The sequence below is a fragment of the Lagopus muta genome, chromosome 9, assembly GCF_023343835.1.
Source record: "Lagopus muta isolate bLagMut1 chromosome 9, bLagMut1 primary, whole genome shotgun sequence".
NCBI lineage: Eukaryota > Metazoa > Chordata > Aves > Galliformes > Phasianidae > Lagopus > Lagopus muta.
Genome location: NC_064441.1, coordinates 20,995,787 through 21,013,493, shown reverse-complemented (window position 1 = coordinate 21,013,493; position 17,707 = coordinate 20,995,787). Strand labels below are relative to the sequence as shown.

At 47.3% G+C, this 17,707-nt stretch overlaps 1 protein-coding gene across 2 annotated transcripts in view; it reads right to left on the bottom strand.

The window, feature by feature from the left end:
- INPP5D (inositol polyphosphate-5-phosphatase D) overlaps positions 1-17,376 on the bottom strand; it is a 45,311-nt gene extending 27,935 nt beyond the window's left edge. For both annotated transcript variants that reach the window (XM_048955060.1, XM_048955061.1), the window contains exons 1-2: positions 17,124-17,376; positions 12,999-13,062 (exon numbers count right to left, since the gene is read on the bottom strand). In XM_048955060.1, the coding sequence (XP_048811017.1) occupies positions 12,999-13,062; positions 17,124-17,257 (198 nt within the window). In that variant the 5' untranslated portion in view covers positions 17,258-17,376. The remainder of the gene's footprint in view (positions 1-12,998; positions 13,063-17,123) is intronic.
- Between the last annotated feature and the right edge of the window lie 331 nt (positions 17,377-17,707).

Genomic DNA, 17,707 nt, shown 5'->3' with positions numbered 1-17,707 from the left:
GCCTTGCTGTGCATCGCAGGGATTTGAGAGCAAAGATCACTGGATTGTTCTCGCTCTTTTTCTTTTGTATTATAATTGTTATTATTTGCAAAGATCTCAGTAGAGGAAGCACGTGGGAAGGGCTGCGCCCCTCCGGCACAGGAGTGCCCAGCAACCCCCTCTGCCTGTTGCCGTTGCTGTGAAAAGAGCTCTTCTCTCTGCACAGAGACACAGCTAAAACCGTACACTGTCTGACAGTGAAAGCAAGACTGCACAGCATTTGCCTCTCCCCTTGGGGAAAGGATGAGAACAAACCCTGCATGACAAACGCTCGTCACGTTGTCCAGCACACAGCTGCAAGGTGTTTGGGTACCATGGGACGCACAAGTGCTGTGTGAGCCCACGACAGCCACAGCATCGCTGCGAGGCATGGGGTGACAGAGCCCTCCTGTAGCGGTGCGTGTCCCCAGCCAGCAGGTGAGTCTGCAGAGCCGGTACCTATGGAGCATCAGTGTGATGCAGAGAGCCCATCTGGGCTGCAGCCACAGCGTGGACTGTGAGGTGAGCCTGCCCAAAGGCCGGTCAGACCGTTTTCACTGCCAGTGAGCAAAGCAAAGCAGCATGCAGTCAGGACATGAGCTTTCCTCAGGCTTGAATTTGCAGATAAGGTTCATAGGTTAGGGAGGAAAAGCAGTGGTGGGTAGCACAGTATCAGCACTGTGTTGGCCAGCATCTTGTAGAGAACATTAGTGAAAACCAGACCAATGGTGCCCTCTGAATAAGCTTTCTCCACACAGGAGGATAGCAGCAAGGCAAAATGGAGCCTTAACTCCATGCAAACCTGCTCTCGTGTTTGAGATGGGGAGCAGAGGCAGAACGGGGCAATGCAAACCAAGTGAGCAGGATGGGGCAGCACAGAACAAAGCTGGAGCCACCCAAGCAGCACCCAACAATGAAATCCACTTCCCGCCCCCCCGCCTCCATTTAGCAAGTAACTATTTCCTCTGGGTTATCACAGGATAGATCTTGTTTTAATTGCAGAGTGAATTGTTTCAAGTCATTAGAAATGTGGATGGTGAGTGTCATCTCCACAGCAACACACCACATCCCCAGGAGATGTGTAGCTCCCAGGACACAGGAGCAGAGCTCCGCTCCACGGCACTGCGCTCTGCAGTGATGCCTGCAAGCACCTCCGCCCTGCACAGATGATAGCCACAACATATGGAAAGGAAGCACTGAGAGAGCATATGCAACATAGAGAACAGCCTGTAAAACAGAATTGCACGAAGGAATCTGGATAAGAGCGAGTCAGAGGCTGTGCAGCAATTTCATAGTGAGAAGATGCATCAGAAAAAGCCCGTGTCTTTCTGAGATCTATTAATGGGACTGTCATATGAGAGCCAGGAAGAAGCTGTCTTGCTGCACTTATCTGAGCTGCTGCACTCAGCCGGGGCGCCATTTTTTTAAGGAGCATGTAAAAATACCAGGGAGAGTCCCCAGGAGAAATGTCAAAAGAAGAGCTGGAAAATGTGATTTACGAGAAGAGCTCAAAAGAACCTTTGCTATCTTCATAGCCTCCCTTTGCACACTCTCTAATAGCTTTATGTCCTATCGCTAAAGCCTTTAATCGCTGCTCTGGTTGCATCTTGTGGCCTTTTCCCATCTACCTAAATGTTCTGACAGCTCTCGTTACAGCCGATCATCTTTTCTTCCTTTATATCTGGTGTAAAAAGACCAACAGGGCCCACCATAAGTCTGCCCTTCTTCGTTATCTCCAAGCCACGTCATCTGGCCAACAGAACACCCTGACAACACCGTGCTCCAAGGACAGAGACGCAGCTCTGAGCAGCTAACTTCAGGAGAAGCTGCAGGTGAACTACGAAGGCAAAGTGAAAACAGATTGCAAAGACGTGAAGCCTAAATGAAGGCAGGCAAGGAAGTGGTTAAGTTGGGGCTCATTACAACAACCGTATAAATAGATGGCACAGGAAGTCTGGGGCCCTCAGAAGGAAGAGGAAGTGTTTTCCTTTCCTGAGCCAAGGCACAAGGAGGAACTAGGAAACTGGTCATCTGCTTGCATTGCTTAAGTCCAGTCCTTTCTAACAAAGTGCCTTACACCAGGTACTTAAACCCAAATATAGGCATTACAGTAAGTTTTCAGAGTTATAAAACTGTTGTAAAACCCACAAAGTGAAGTGGAAGCTGAAAATCAGGTCGCTCCTCCTTGGCTGTTAAATGCTGGCAGAAATTTCTTTTTTCTTTTCCATTTGAAAAAGAAGAAAAAAAAAAATTCATAGGTTTCCTGTTTCAGCAAACAGTTGTCATGGATTGCCTGCTAGCTAGGAAGCCTGTGGGGCATCTTTACATTTCCTTTTGGCTCTCAAGGAGAAGTTTGGTTACTGTGCCAGAGATGAAAAATAGCTGCTTACATCAAAGAAAGGCTGTGCCATAGAGAGACGTGGTCATGGGCATGGTGCTGATGGGTCAGGTCAATGGATGGACTTACGGGTCTTAGAGGTCTTTTCCAACCTTCTTATTTATAGATGAAATCTCATGCTGAGCAATTCATTTCACAGGAATGAGACCAGATAGGAATCACAGCTGGGAGAAACAGCTACTTCCCAAAATACAATCCGCCCAGAAATGTACTCTATTTTGAAAGTAACGCATGGGTAGGAAGAACATGGGTCTGGGAAGGGAGTGGGAAGGGAGAGGAGCAGTGAGCAGCTGAGCAAAGTGGGGATCCTGTGACACAGAGGGTCAGGAAGGGGGGCTTCAGTAAGTGTGGGACCCTGCGGGCTGGCAGGGCTGTGTGGACACTGGGCAGAGCTCAGGGAGGGGGGTGTTGGCATGGAACTGGGCAGAAGGGAAAGGATAAGGGCAGGAAGCCGAGGAACCTGGGCAAAGATGCTGGCAGGTAGCTCCCAAAAATGTATGAATTCTAGGAGAATGGCAAAGCTCCTGGGAGATACAAAAGCTGAGTAATGCTGGAGAGAGCTGGATGTGAACAGTCCTTGACTCCTCTGAGACAGCCTTCTCCTGTTCTGCAGGCAGCCTGGTCCCCATGCTTGGGTTTGCTCGTTCATGTTGCTTTTGTTACAGTGGCCTCTTACATTTAAAACTTTGGGTGAGAACACAGAAATCAGAAGAATTCTGGGGAAGTGATCTTCAGAAGTTCTGAACAAATTATTGTTGGAAGGAAACGAGGAATTGCAATTTAAGAGCTATGCATTACTTCCAGATTGCGCTTCTGGCTGAAACATTGCAAACAAAAAAACCTTAAGTTAAAATGAGAAGATAGAAAAGAAAATTGCTGCTTTGTCAAGCCTATAATAGCCTTTCTGTTCCTAAAATGAAACGGAAAGATATCATTGCATATTGCCTCTACCATGGGCTCCACCTCTTTATACATAGCACCAACTTAAGAGATCCTGTACGTGAATTACTGGCACCGCATCACAATTCCTTTCTCATTATGTGCATTAAAAATGGGAACATTAAGTGATTCCCACTCTTTCATAGTAGGACACACAGAACATCTGTTAAAGCTCTGCACCTATTTCCTTGCTAGCTTGAAACAAGAGCATGAAATATGAATCCTCTTAATGCCAACTGTAGCAGGTCAAGCAGGTGCAAACGAGCATTCTTGCCTCCATTGCTAAGTGGAAACACGTAACTATTTCACATACAGTGCAAATCTAGTTAAAAACCTAAACTCTTTCCGAATCCGATTCTGGCCACAATAGCTATCATTTTTTACCACCTATAATTTCATGGAAAAGATTTGGGACAGTCTTTCATTCTGCTCGCGCTGTGTTAACTGTTTAACACTTTCTACATACGGAACGCGAGCCCCATTTGAGTTAACCTTAAAAAGATCCTGTCGTATCTGCCACTTCTCATCTCCTCTGGCCCTGCAAGAGTTTTCATCTGTGTGATTCCACCCAGGCTTCATTCTGGCAGCCCAATGATCATCTACGTTCACAGGTACAAAAATGCTCTCGTGGCAGAATTGGGACGTTTGCAAATTGAAATAATCTGTTCGAAGAGAAAGGAGTTTTCAGCAGAGTACAAACTCTGCATCCTAAAGCAAAACACATTACAAGTTCCAGAAAGTAAAGGGCATAGAGAAGTTACCTTGAACCGCCATGATCCCACACTCAAATCCTGTTTCCATTCTGCTATGGCACGCCACAGTTCACACACGAAGCATGGTAATTGCCAAATACCTAACTAAAATAGTTAGGTACAAGCTTTTAGGAACACCGAGTGGTTCATGGAGTGGCTTTCCTTTTTGGAAGGGACTTTTAAGGTCACCTTGTCCCAACCCCCTGCTGTAGGCAGGGACACCTCCCTCTAGTCCATTTTCTCACAGCCCCATCCAGCCAGGGGCTAGTTATAAAGTGCACATAAGTGAGATGGTCCTTCACACCAAATAACACATCCAAACTCAAGCTATCAGAAGGGATTTTATCAACACAGCACATTACGATCCAGCTTTTAACAAGAGACCCCTCCTGAGCAACCGAACCTTTCATAATTGCTCTGTGTTAGAACAAGGAAGATTTACAACAACAGCAAGCAAACTGTACGGCTCCACGATGGAACAGGAGGGGCTGGCATCAAATTTAGCTACAGGGTGCACGTCTGCAGAGCCACGGGGATCCAAAGCAATTTTTAGCACTTCTGAAAGTGTGTGGGTAGAACTGAAGAAAAAGTTTTGGAGTACATTTCTTCTGTGTAATTTGAACACCAGCCCGGCGCTTTTTGGTTTTCTGCTGAAAAGCATCAGCTCTTTGAGTCAAATGAAAATTTCCGTTACCAAAAGAAGCCTGAAAACACAGGTTCTCAAGAATCAGTGAGGCAACCAAAGGCAGCGAATTTAACAGCCATCATTTCCAAAGGCAGTTCCCAACTGCTTTTCAGTTTTTCCCCCATTGGAAGGCAACCTCTTTGTTGCCCAAGGAGGCTGTGGATGCCCCATCCCTGGAGGCATTCAAGGCCAGGCTGGATTGTAGCTATGGGCAGCCTGGTCTGCTGGTTGGTGACCCTGCAGGTAGCAGGGGGTTGAAATTAGATGATCTCTGTGCTCCTTTTCAACCCAGGCCATTCTAGGATTCCATGATTCAATAAGTAACAGCCCCAAGCAACAGTGAATGGGGTTGGAAGTCCCACGAGAAGGAACTTTTTCCCTGAAACAGGTGAATGTGCATCTACACCAGCTGTGCCTGCACAGATTGGTCCTGCACAGCACTTTGGGATGTCCACTAAGCTATGTGGGCAGACAGTGGAGCATCCATAATCAGCTAATCATCTCTCTGCCTTCCCTGCTGTCTTCTGTGCTGAATGGATCCCTGTTTCAACAGGCATCAAGCACTAAATATAACTGAGCTATGTAAAATATCCAGTGGAAAATTAAAAATAACACTAAAAAAGTTTTTCACAACGCACCACTAAAGCAAGCATTGCAGGCAGAACATGCATGTAAAACAGCTGCATTCTCTATGTTACACTGCACCAGTTTCTGAGATTGCATAATAAAAAACCATACAGGGATGCACAGATAAGCATGAGCATCTTAGTGTGACAATTTCCTGTATTCTGCCAGCAACATTTCTCAGGCTTTTAGCTACAGCAATTGTTTTCTATTGTTGTGACATTTGGGCTGACCACTCGCTCTTTATTTCAAGGGATTACCCCTTGTTTCATTTACCTATTGCATGAGCAAGACCAAACTCATTAATGCTTTCACAGAACAACACTGCAGCAAAACTGCTCAGCAAGTGTGGAGGTGACACCAAGCCAAGCAGCCGGTACAACAGAACGTTGGGTTCCATGGAATGATGCCATGCAGAGGGACGTGGCAAGCCTGAGAAATGGACCCATGTGAACATAATGAGGTTCAACAAGGCCAAGTGCAAGGAGTGCTGCACTTGGGTGGGGGCACCCAGCCCATGGCAGGGGTGGGGAGTGGATGAGCCTCAAGGAGCCTTCCAACCCAATCATCCTGTGATTGTACAAATCTAACCTGAAGAAGCACTCTCGTTTAACAAAACCCACCAAATGCAAACAGGAATTCCTCAAATCTTCACCATTTATGCTCCCCCTAACCAGTATCTCTGGGATAAAACTGGATGTGAAGCTGAATTTTTTTCTAAGCTCTGCTCCCTGGAATTGGACACAACCCAATGTTTCTATTTTTGCACACGCAGGGATGTGGCACTCAGTGAAGCTGAACTTCTGGAAAGGTAATGCAATGCCTTTGTGAAAACCAGCACTTTCTCTACATATGGCTTCTATTGCAGTCAGTCACAAAGCACAACTTCTACTGACTGCATCAGGTCACTGCATCCCCGCCAAGTTTGGAACATGAGGTTTGACCCAGAGATACCTGCAAATTGTAGTTCAGGCTCAACACAGAGCACTGCCAGCTCATGGCCAGCTTGGCCATGCTTTGTCCAGGAGGCTTTCTGATCCCAGCTTCGTTGGGCATTACTTCAGCATACTGGAAAATGAAACCTTTAGAAGAATGGAACCAGAAGAAGGGAACTAATTTCGGTGGAGAACCAAGATGGAAAACTGTCAGAAGTGATGACCTGAAGACAGAAGTTGGGCACCTTCTAGTAGTTCTCACTCAATTACCACCCTTCCTTTCAAACGTGCTCGCAGAAGTGGTTGATTTGGAATGAGAATATCTACAGGGGCGGGCAGAGCTTCCTACACAGGGTTTGATGCTGGAGAAGGCTTCTGTGACACTGGAGACAGGCCATTGCTCCCAACCCCCAGCCAAAGTGTCAGGCCCATTTTTGTGCCAACAGCAAACTCAAGCACTCGTGTTTGTGCACTCATGTGTTCACAGCAGGACCTGAAAGATCCCATGGGGCAGCAAAGAGCAGCTGGGTGCGTGGCCGTGGGTGGCCAAAGACTTTCGAAAGGAAAATAAGGTGAAACGATTACTCTTATTAAACAAGAACTGCTGAACTGATTGCTCTGTAACAGATCTAATCTTTACCTTCCCAATCTTAAAATATTTTGCAGCTATATTTTCAGGAAACTGGAAACGTTCTGAAAGGATTCCAACTCAACAAAAGCTGGATATGGTTTGTTTGTATGAAGAATTTTGTATACCGCGGGATTCGGCAGCAGGAATGAGCATGTTTCAGGAAATGCCTCGTGTTTTCTTATTAAATCTGCTTCTTTCTGGGTTGTGTGGGTTTTTTTTAAGCCTGCAAAATGCATTATGTTTATTCCTACCTCAGATGCAACGGCGGAAAGAACATTTTCCTTGTATAAACAGATTTGGATACACTGCAGGGACAAAGCACACAGATTCTGCTAAGCCCTGACTGCCAATTAATTTCGGTCCCGCGTTTCAAGAGTGTAAAGAGTTCTACAGATTGATCTAAAATCAACGTTGGAAGATACTCAAACTGGAGTTGTACCATTTTCATCAATAAAATACAGCTTAACATAATTAAATTACGTATTTGAGCGTGGTAGAAATCTGCTTCCCCTATGTTTCAAGGGATCTTGCTCCTAATTATTCTCTGATTGTCCACTTGCCCCTTGTTTCTATGCAAGAAAAGTGATCATCCTAATTACAGCTCAGCATTTCAGTGCCAACAGAGTCCCACAGAAGCAGTAAGTTTTCAGTGTAATGGATGATATTGCCCAAGTAATTCAGGTAAACCATTTTCAGCATTAATTTTCCTTAAAGTACCATTATGGTACTTGCAGAATCTCACCATTCCCTACTGAAATACTCCATCCAAACACCCTACCATCCTTCGAGCAATGCTGCTTCTCCCTTCTCTTGCCTTGCAGCAGTGCAGGTGCAGCTGTCCTGCTGTGGTCCCCTGGGATGCAGCCACACACACACTGGCAGCCCACAGCCACACAACCCTGCCCACCAGCACACACCTGGTGGCTGTTCAGGCAGAGCTGCACACCCCTGGTGGGATGCTTGGACACCTCCTGCCTTTCAAATGATGCAGCAGGGATTCAACAGCACCCAGTGCCTCTCAGCTGCAAGCAGACCATGGATGTCTTAATGTCTCCATGCTGCCTGCAAGGCGGACTTGTGCCTGCCCTGTTCTTGTGGAGCCCATAAGGCTTTGACATCAGTCTGAGTCAGTAGAAAGTAAGGTTTTGTATGTAGTACAGAACTATAGAATCATAGAATGGTTGGGCTGGAAAGGACCTCAAAGATCCCCCAGCCCCAACTCCTGTCATTGCCCCCCCAACAGCTCAGGATGCCCAGAGCCCATCCAGCGTGGCCCTGAGCACCCCCAGGGATGGGGCACCCAAACTGCTCTTGGCAGCCAGTGCCAGGGCCTCGCTGCCCTCTGATTAAAGAATTTCCTCCTCAAATCTAATCTAAATCTCTAGTCTTTTAGTTTAAAGCCATCCCCCATCCTATCACTATCAGAGCGTGTAAAAAGTCAGTCATAATCCTGCTTATAAGCTCCCCTCAAGCACTGGAAAGAACAAATACAGTGCACAACTGGCAGCAGAAGCTCTAAGAGGTTGCAGAGTCGTGAAGGTGTTCACATCACCCAAAGGATCATGCTTTATCTCCCACTCAAAACAGCTCAAGTGCAGTTTCCAAGTAGACGGGTTTTGATCAGATACAGACAGATGAACAAACTCCAAAGCAAACCACAAAATCCCTACCACAGAAAACCCTTTCTTGGCCTCAGCTGTCACAGCAGCACACCAATTTACAGTACAGTATCAAAGAAAGGGACAAAAACCCCCAAAGCTTTGCCCCTCTCTGCAAGGGGCCCGCAAGGGAGCAGGTGCTGCACGTGCCACAACAGCCACAAACTGCTTCTGACGTTGGTGACAACAGCAGTGACACCAGGAACTGACCTCAGCTCGTGCTCTTATCAGATTGTGCTGGCAGGATGGGCAGCTGTGTGAATGTCTGCTCACAGTGAGCAGGTTAGTGTGCCGGATGGAGCTTTTACACCGAGCTCCACCCTGCAGGACTCATACACTGAAAGCAGGATAAATTCCCCCCAGAGGCCAGGACAGCCCTGCAGACAGTGATGGAGACCAGCAGCCCTCTCACTGCATGTCCTGTGCCTGTCTCAGGCAGAGGACATTGGTCTTTCTGATATACTTAGCCAATCCGTATACCAACAGAGTGGAAATCTGGACATCAGAATGTGTTTCTAGAGGTGGGTTGGAAAGGAAACCCTTTATCAGCCCTCCTGCTTTCTGGGAGCCCACACTGCAAGGACAGCAGTAAGCTACAGCTTCAGTGTCAGTTGTGTGCAGTGAGTCACCCCCATTGGGCTGCCCCGCACTGCTTGCACTGCACTGCTCGTTTCCTGTTGCACACAGCCTTCTGGCAGAGCTGAGAACATTACCAGCAAAGAGGAGGGGAAAAAAAAAAAGAAAGAAAGAAAAAAGAAAGTTTGATGATCACTAGGTGTAAAACTGTGCTGCCAGAGCACCTATCATTCCCACTGAAGTCAGCAAAAACTACAAGTAAATAGGGTCAGGTCCTCCTTTTGCAGCAAGCAGTAAGTCTAAGTACAGCATAGGAAACCTCTGCAGCAACGGTGATTTCCAGCACAGATGTGCACAGAATGCTGAGCTGGCACCAGAGCAATGAACATCTCATCTACGCACAAAGCAGAGTGCAGGGAGATGTGAGCAGACCACTGCCAGGGAGCTGGGAAGCTACTGCACTCTGGGAAGGTGAAGTGGAAAGAAAGAGACAGGCAGTGACCTTCAGGGGTGTTTTCCATACTGTCACACAGTCTCTCACACAGTGTGAGAAGACGGCGGCTTGCCATGACTTCTGACATCAAAGTATTCCATGGAAATTGCCAAGCCCTGAAGAAAGCAAAAACCAAAAAAAAAGAAAAGAAAAGAAAAAAGAAGGGGACCAGAGCTGCTCATTGAGCAAGCAGGCTGCTCTCCTGCCTTAGCCAGGCATCTCTGGTGGCAACATTGCCATCAGTCAACCAGGACATCTTTGCACCAACCTTCCCACCAAGCACTGCAAGGTAAGTGCCTGATCCTGCAGACCTGGCCCACCAAGTGCTATCATCTGTTACATGTGGGCACAAACCTAGACACAGAAACCTGCTTCTTCCTCAGTGACTACAGAGGTACAGACTCAGCTTTAACTGCAAGCGGCTTTGAACACAGAACTGAAAGAAAGGAGATGAATGCTGATATACACACATCTCCTGGACCTAGGAAAGCCAGCAGAGGACACTGTTTAAAATTAGTTCTGATAGCCTGATCCTACTTAACAAATTAGGACTTAATTCCCTGTTAGAAAAAGGGAAACAGTAGCACTCTCCCTGGTGGAGATGCTAAGATGCCAAGGAATTCAGGTTGAGAAGTGATGAGAGTCCCATTAGCACATCAGCTCGATAGATACACGAGGCACTAAGTGACAAGTGTAGGAAAGGTTTACCCTCAGTGAATCCACATGGCAAGAGCTGACCACAGATGCCTGGCTTAGAGTGACCGAGTTGGGTGTTAGTTTGGACTTGTTATTTCCAAGGTTTTCTTTGCTACTCCTGCATCGTTTGCACAGTTACGAATAGGCTCATCCAGTTTCCAAACTTCCAACAATTCTGCATGAACTATAAGCAAGGGAAATTCCTATCTGTTCCTACAAAGCACCCCAGAGGTTCTTCCCAAAGATGGGCAGGGAGCAGCTATGCTATCACAGGGGCAGCATGTTGCCACCCTGACATCCCTGCCCCCAGGCTGCTGTGCTACTGTAGGCTTCTGCTCCCTTCCTGTTTGCGGCCTGGTGAGACACTGCAGGCCAGCAGATAGATCTTGATGACTAATTGTTCTCAGGCTGGGACAAAGATCTCTATTCGCCATAACAGATCCTCTGTTGCAAGGATTTTTGTCCTCCCTCCCCCTCTTCCCTAAGTAAGTTTTCATTGGCAGGATGCAGGTTGGATTCATCCAAGCCGTGGATCTGTTTCCTACATCTGGATGTCTCAGGTAAAGGAAGGAGGAAACTCAACAGCCCCAGGGAAAGAAGAGGGGGGACAAAAAATGACTGTAACCACTACAGATGTGGTTACAGTCAGACTGTGGTACAGATATGGCAGGCAAGAGGTGTTCCAGCCTAGGCCATGCTGACGGCTGTATGGCTGCTGCAGTGCAGAAAGTTAATGGCAGCTCACACTGCATGTCACAAAATGCTGGAGAGACGTATGCAAATGTTTTTTCATCAGTTTGAATGCAAAACCACGCACCTCTGAATGCAAAAATGTGCACCTCCCCTTCTGCCACCTGTACTGAAAAGTGAATTCAACCATGCAAACAATAGCACGGAGCATCATTCCACCGGTGTCAGACCAGGCTCTAAGAAAAACCATTGAAGTCTATTCACCAGTACCCAAAAAAATAACTTGCAGCTTTAAAGTGGGAAAAAAATATGCCAAGGAGCAGCAGAGGGGGAGCTGTCATGTCACCAGTGCTGCACGTGTAGCTGTGATTTTACACATCTCCTGAACCTGCTCTCAGCATGAAAAACGACTGACAGACACCACCTGGATCTGGACAGGATGGAGCTTCAGGAAGGAGCACTGTGCAAGCAAAAAAGGTCACACTGCACAATCAGAGCCCCTGTTTGGAGCCAGGCTGACCACAGGATTTAGGTACTGCAACTCTCCTGTGCCTTTTTTTTATTATTTTAAACCCAGAAAGGAGAAGGATCTAGTGATTGCTGTGCCTATATACTACTAGGTGTGGTTCGATAGGATTTCACTTTTAATGGACTTTTTGCAAAATGTTAAACTCTGCCTATTTAGCAGCTTTCACATCCCTACACAGGAGAACCGTTCTTCCAAAATACAGTCCTTTAATATGCACAGAACAGTTCTTGTCTCTTACAGAACACAACAGACAAGTAAGCAAAGCTGTCTGGCCCAACAACGTACCAAGAAAAGCAGCCAACAACATGAAATCTGTAAGCCTCAATTACAACCCAAATCTTTCTCTTGCAGAAGCAGCCAGCCCCCTGTGTTGTGTCTTCCTAACATGAGTTAACAATACCCTTTATTTAGCCCACCCTGATATTAAACCTAGAGCCCCAGATAAGCCAAAGGTACCACCACACCTCTGCATCACACACAAGAGAAATCCCTCACAATCAAACCACAAATGTCAAGAGAATCACATAATTCAGTTTGATTGCATTTCTGCTAGACTGCATTTCCTGAAAAAATCTAGTGGATTTCAAAAGTTTTCACTCAGAAAGCCCCAGCAGAGACCTTGCTGAATTCACTGGCAGTCCAATAATCTCTTCCTAGAAACAATGAGGATACGATTAATTGCAGCCGCCGCAGAATGAAATCACACCTCCAGCTCATTCATAAGCCTTGACCAGCACTTGAGCTGCCCATTGCTACAGCAAAACGAAACACTGATTTCTCACGGCTGCAGCACTGTTGAACAATCATAGGTCTGTCCTGAATAACAAGGCAGACTGGTGCAAATGGGTAGCACAGGTATTTCCATTTCATTCCTGATAAAATCCATGCCCACTTCTCAGGGCTGTAAGAGACCATACCACCCCTCACTGTTTCATGGTCTAGGTTGAGAAAACAAGGCCTGAGAGGTGATAAGGAAGGGAAAGTGGCTTGCTTGCAATCCTACAGCAGAACAGGAATAAAATGAAGATGTGAAACTCTGCCCTCAGTCCTGGTACCTTCTGTATCCCGAGGCTACAACTCAGTTTGCATTTTCTGAGTGTAAGTCAACTGTGTGGTGATTTTGGGATGAAAAGACCCACAATGTACTGACCAGAAGCCAGCTGCGGGGGAAAAGGTATTCCTTAAACTGAGGTTTTCAGTTACCTAAAACATGGCAGTGCCACTGGACTGGGGACCAGCACTGTGCTGGCATGGGGCACTAGTTTCACTCCCTATATCTTACTGTCCTAATGTTAGAACCGTTGTGAAAAAACACACAAGCAAGTAATACTAAGTGCATCTTTGTGGGACTGAATGATTCACAGCGTGGCTTACCTGGACAATCAGCCTCTTTTCTTTATCAGGCAGAATTCGGTAGGTATAAACACAGTTCCGAAACCTGGAACAGATCAGAGGAGATGCTGTTAGATTGCCCCCAGAGGGAATTAATTGCACCAGAACACCCCACCCCATGAGAGGACATACTGCAAGGTCCATGGACACGTAGATAGCTTCATGCAAAAGGGTTTTAAACATTTCTCTCCATTTCCCTCTAGCCTCCAAAGTAACATCAGCTGTAACTATTGTTTTGTCCCAGTTACATTCAATTCGATTTTTATTTAAGGGAGGATAGAAGAGGCTTTTGCCCAGTGAAATGTCACATCAACGTGCAAGAGCCCAAAGGCAAGGAAGGAAAGCCTCAGCTGTAATGTGGTAAGCATGACGTTCCTCAGCAGCTGCCGAGCTCCAGGGAGCTTACAGGGGAAAGCTGGCTGAAAAATAGACTTCTACCTTTTCTCCAGTGAACAACAGATTGTTCAAACCCTTCAAGCTAACTGCAAAGTGTTCTGTTAAAACACACGATATGGCTTTAAGCCAATGAAGGAGGCTAGTTTCAACCTCTTCCTCTCAAAGGAAAACCTGGAATCCATTATCAGATCCTCCTTGCCTGTATCAGAGCCTCTGCATTACACTCAGGAGCATCGTGAGATGCAGGCTGAGGTCAGCCCTCCAGCTAGGGAGATCAATGAAACAACCACACCTCTTCTACAATAACATACATACACTTTTCAGAATCAATCCAGGCAGGAGAGAGAAAGAGAGACCACCAGGATGGTAGGGAGTCACAGAAAGCAATTGGAGATGAAATTATTCACAAATAAGAGCTGACTTTTCTTGGGTGTTTGGAGGATTTGTTCATGTATCCATATGAACCTCTTTTTAACAGCATCAACGGCCAAGAACACAGAACTGCCCACCGAGCTTCAGTAAGCAATGCAATACCATCCCATAGGCACCTGCTCATCCTGCTGTACCAGGGAGCTGGAAGAAGCCACGGGCACAATCCTGAGCATCTTAGGACTGCCACAGCTCTGCTCATTTCACTGAGCCCAGAGCAGACAAGAGCCAGAGGAGGGTATGCCCCCAGGGAGCTTATAGGTTTTGGTTTTATCTGCCAATGCAGTTCTCTTACACCATTTCCTCCTTCTGATACGCAAACAAGGGCTAAGCAGAACTGCTCATGCAGCTGATGAGAGAAAACCTTTGTGAGTGGAGATTATGGAACTGATAAACAAACCAGCTTAATGATGCTTGTGCCAGAGAAGGACCCTCCATGAAAGTTCCCATCACACAGGGTCTTATGAGGCAGCTGGTGTAACACTTGTCAAGAGATTGCAGCCGGAGTAGTAGAAAAGCAAGCCAAGAGCTGCTGGATAAGATAGGATCAAGGAGGAGCACTTTGTAGGATCAAACATGGGTCCCTCCTTGCAGCCCCTTAGTTTAGTGCATGTGGATGGAGAAGGCTGTGGTGTGGTACTTCATTTTCAGCCCTCAGCCTTTGCCTCCTCAGCATCCCAACTGCCAGGCTGTGTGGTCCCAATTGCTCTCACATTTCAGATCCTCCCTAGAAACTGGGTGTGAGTTCAGAATTGCCTTATTGCTGTTCAGCCTGGCTGTGTGTATGTGTGTGGGGTGGGGTAAATACAACACCTGCCTGAGTTTAAATGTGTCCCCACGTACTTTCTGATGTTTGCTCCATCAGCCAGCTAGCAGAAGAAAGGGGACAAGGCTTGTGCTTTCCCTTTCCTCTCCTATGACCCTCACACACGGGTGACGATGCGCATACTGGAAATGTATTGGAACATGTTGGAGCCCAACCACAACAAGGTCTGTCTAAGCATCCTATGAGTGATGCCATCCCCTCAGGGTGCTGGAAATGGTACCTCCAAGGAACAGTGCTCCTGGAGGAAGCCAAAGCTGCACCTAAGGCTGTGAGCTCTTCTCTAGAAGCACTGCTGCTCCTGCTTTCTCCTCAGCTGAGTTAGCCCATTGCTTCTCCATCAGTTGGCAAGACTAACAGTCTGGGCTCAGAGAAAATGGGGAGGAAAGCACCCTCACTTCTTGCCTTTTATGGGGCAGCGTGACCAGCAGAGAGAGCGGAGGACAGCAGAGCTGGGGGAGGAGCATTCCCTGCTCTCTGCTGAGCTCAGCACTGCTGCTGTCAGTTTTAGAGGAGGCAGGAGGGGCTCTGAAAATGCCCTGCAGATACCCCTCCCTTACTGGTCCACATCTACACAAGCCCTATTTTCCCAAAGCAGCTCTTCAAGAATATCACTACTTTGATCTATAATAAAACAATCATGATTTTGCTGGATGCTAACAGGTCTGTACAACGTGACACTTCTTTTTCCAGTCAAATTTCACAGGGTTTTGTTTTCCTTCCCCATGCACAGTGACTTTCAACATAATCCCCTTTTTGTGACAGCCTCCCGTTCCACCTTCTTCTCTCACCTTGTCTCCAGCCTCTCCATTCTTCAGACAGGAGTGACCGAAGCACTGCCAACACCTTCCAGTCAATAACACAGCTGAAACCCACACATCTCCGAGGAATTTTCCAGCTTCAGGAAAGCTGTGTGCTTTGTCAGGATGAAATTCAGAGGGAAAGACTTATTCACTGCCTTTAACCCTTTCTGTCCACAAACTAACTGCAGGCCAGAGTCAGCTGAAAGGATGCTACTTATGCTGACAGCAGTCTGTGGGTCGATTCTCGGATGCTGAGCTGCTGCTGACAGACCTGGCTGCTCTTGGCTGACAAAGCTGGGTGCTGTTTCTTTAATCAAACCATTCATGTTAGCCACCTCAGAATGGATTTAAAAACATAACCTTTGGCTCCCGGCTCAGAAAATCCTGGTCATTATATTGTTCCTATTTCCTGATCCCATGTCTCTCAAGCCACAAAGGCTTTCAAAGTTGGCTGCAAAAACATTTACAATGGAAAAACTTATGCAAATGCACGTTAGCAGACATTTTTACGGCACCTTCCCTTTCTGCAGTCTCCACCACCGCTTTGTAAAGACATCTTTTGTGTATGTGTGTGTGTGCTAGTTACAAAGCAAAGCATTTGTACGAAAAATGCTCAATGGAAGTCGCTGTCTATTCCAGTAAAATGTTCCCTGGGTGGCAACTTGTGCCCTCACCCCTTGTCAGAATGCCTGTGTACACGGAGAAGCTGCCCAGCCCCATGCCTTCTGCCAGAGACAACCCTTGGCAGCAGCATGTGGTGTCACCAGAAGCCTGACCTCAGAGACAAGCAGTTAGACCACGGTTATAAACGGCAGCACCGCCTCCACTGCTGCAAGAAATGCACTTTCAGAAAGAAGCTATACTGGGAAACTTGTAGTTTCACGGGCAGAGGGGGGGCAATAAGTTGTTATTAATCCAACAAGGATCTGACAGGCAGAACAGGGTCTACAGAGGCTCCTGTGGTCTCTCCAAAGCAGAGAGTGACTGCCTTATCCCCTGTAATGCCGAGTTCAGTCCTCAGACTTTGCTTGCTGCCTTCAGCCTCCTCTGGCCCTGCAAACCCAGGGCAGGTGACCCTTTCTCTGGTGCTCAGCCCCAACCCAAATATAGTGGCAGGACTGCCAAGGCATCTCTCCCTATTTCCTACATGACAGCATTTACCCCATGAGCCACGTTAACGGGCAGGCAGACTCACTGCTGTGCTGAGTGCATCGTGCTCTGCTCCACGGACGTATTCATGCCATTTGCTGAATGGGACACAGCACCATGCAGGGTGCTGGGTTAAACACACACTGAACCAGAGCAAGAATGTGTCTCAGAGGTACCGAGCTCGGCGTTTGTGTTGTTACATGTAAATACGTGACCCAAGGGGCAACCAGGCTCTAAGAAGTCAAGAGGCTCTTTTATCTCAGAGCACAGTGACGTTACCTTTGACTGTCCTTTTGGATCAGGGGCATGAGCAGCGCAAAAAGTACAGCAGCAGAAGAGCCTGCATTTGTTCAGCCAGCTCCCAACCCTACCCTGTGGCCCAGCAGGGGAAAACCAGCCATGCTTTGCTTCCTAGGAGCACAGTGGCTGTTAGGGAGCAGGGAGTAACCCCTCCATGAGCAGGGACAAAAGTGCCCGCATGAAGCACCAAGATCAAAGTGTACTTACAGCACGCAGAGTGCATACGCCGAAGCAATGGACTCACTGGCCCGCACAAGGAAGCTGCCATCCTTGCCTATTTTGGAGAGCAGGTCTTCGGCTCTGGAGCGAGTGATGTTGCCGTGGTACCAGCACTGATCCATGGCTGCAGCTGGAGGAAACCAGAATGCCAGTACAGGAGCTGCCAGAGCTGCCTCTGTGTCTGTGTGTAACGATCAGGCAGCTCCAGCTCACCAGCTTCCTGTTTCAGTAGTACAGAGAGGGAAAGGAAACTCGGCCACGGAGAACTTCCTCAACTCAAACAGCTCAGAGAGTGAGCATGACATGTTCCTGCAGCTCCTGCTCTCTCTCCATGCTGCAACAGAAGCGACTGGTGTGCCCACATTCCCTGCCTTTCCTTTCATGTCTCTGTATTCTGCACCAAAACCCCACATGGGGGTCCCTCCTGCTCCCTCACTAATTCAGTCCCACGGGTGTTGGTGGTTCACCCTCCTATTTATGGTCTCTTGCCAGACCCTCTGTGTTTCCATTTTTTTCCTGTCTGTCAGTCCTACCCATGACAGGTCTCCATGGGGAACAAATAAATCCCAGAC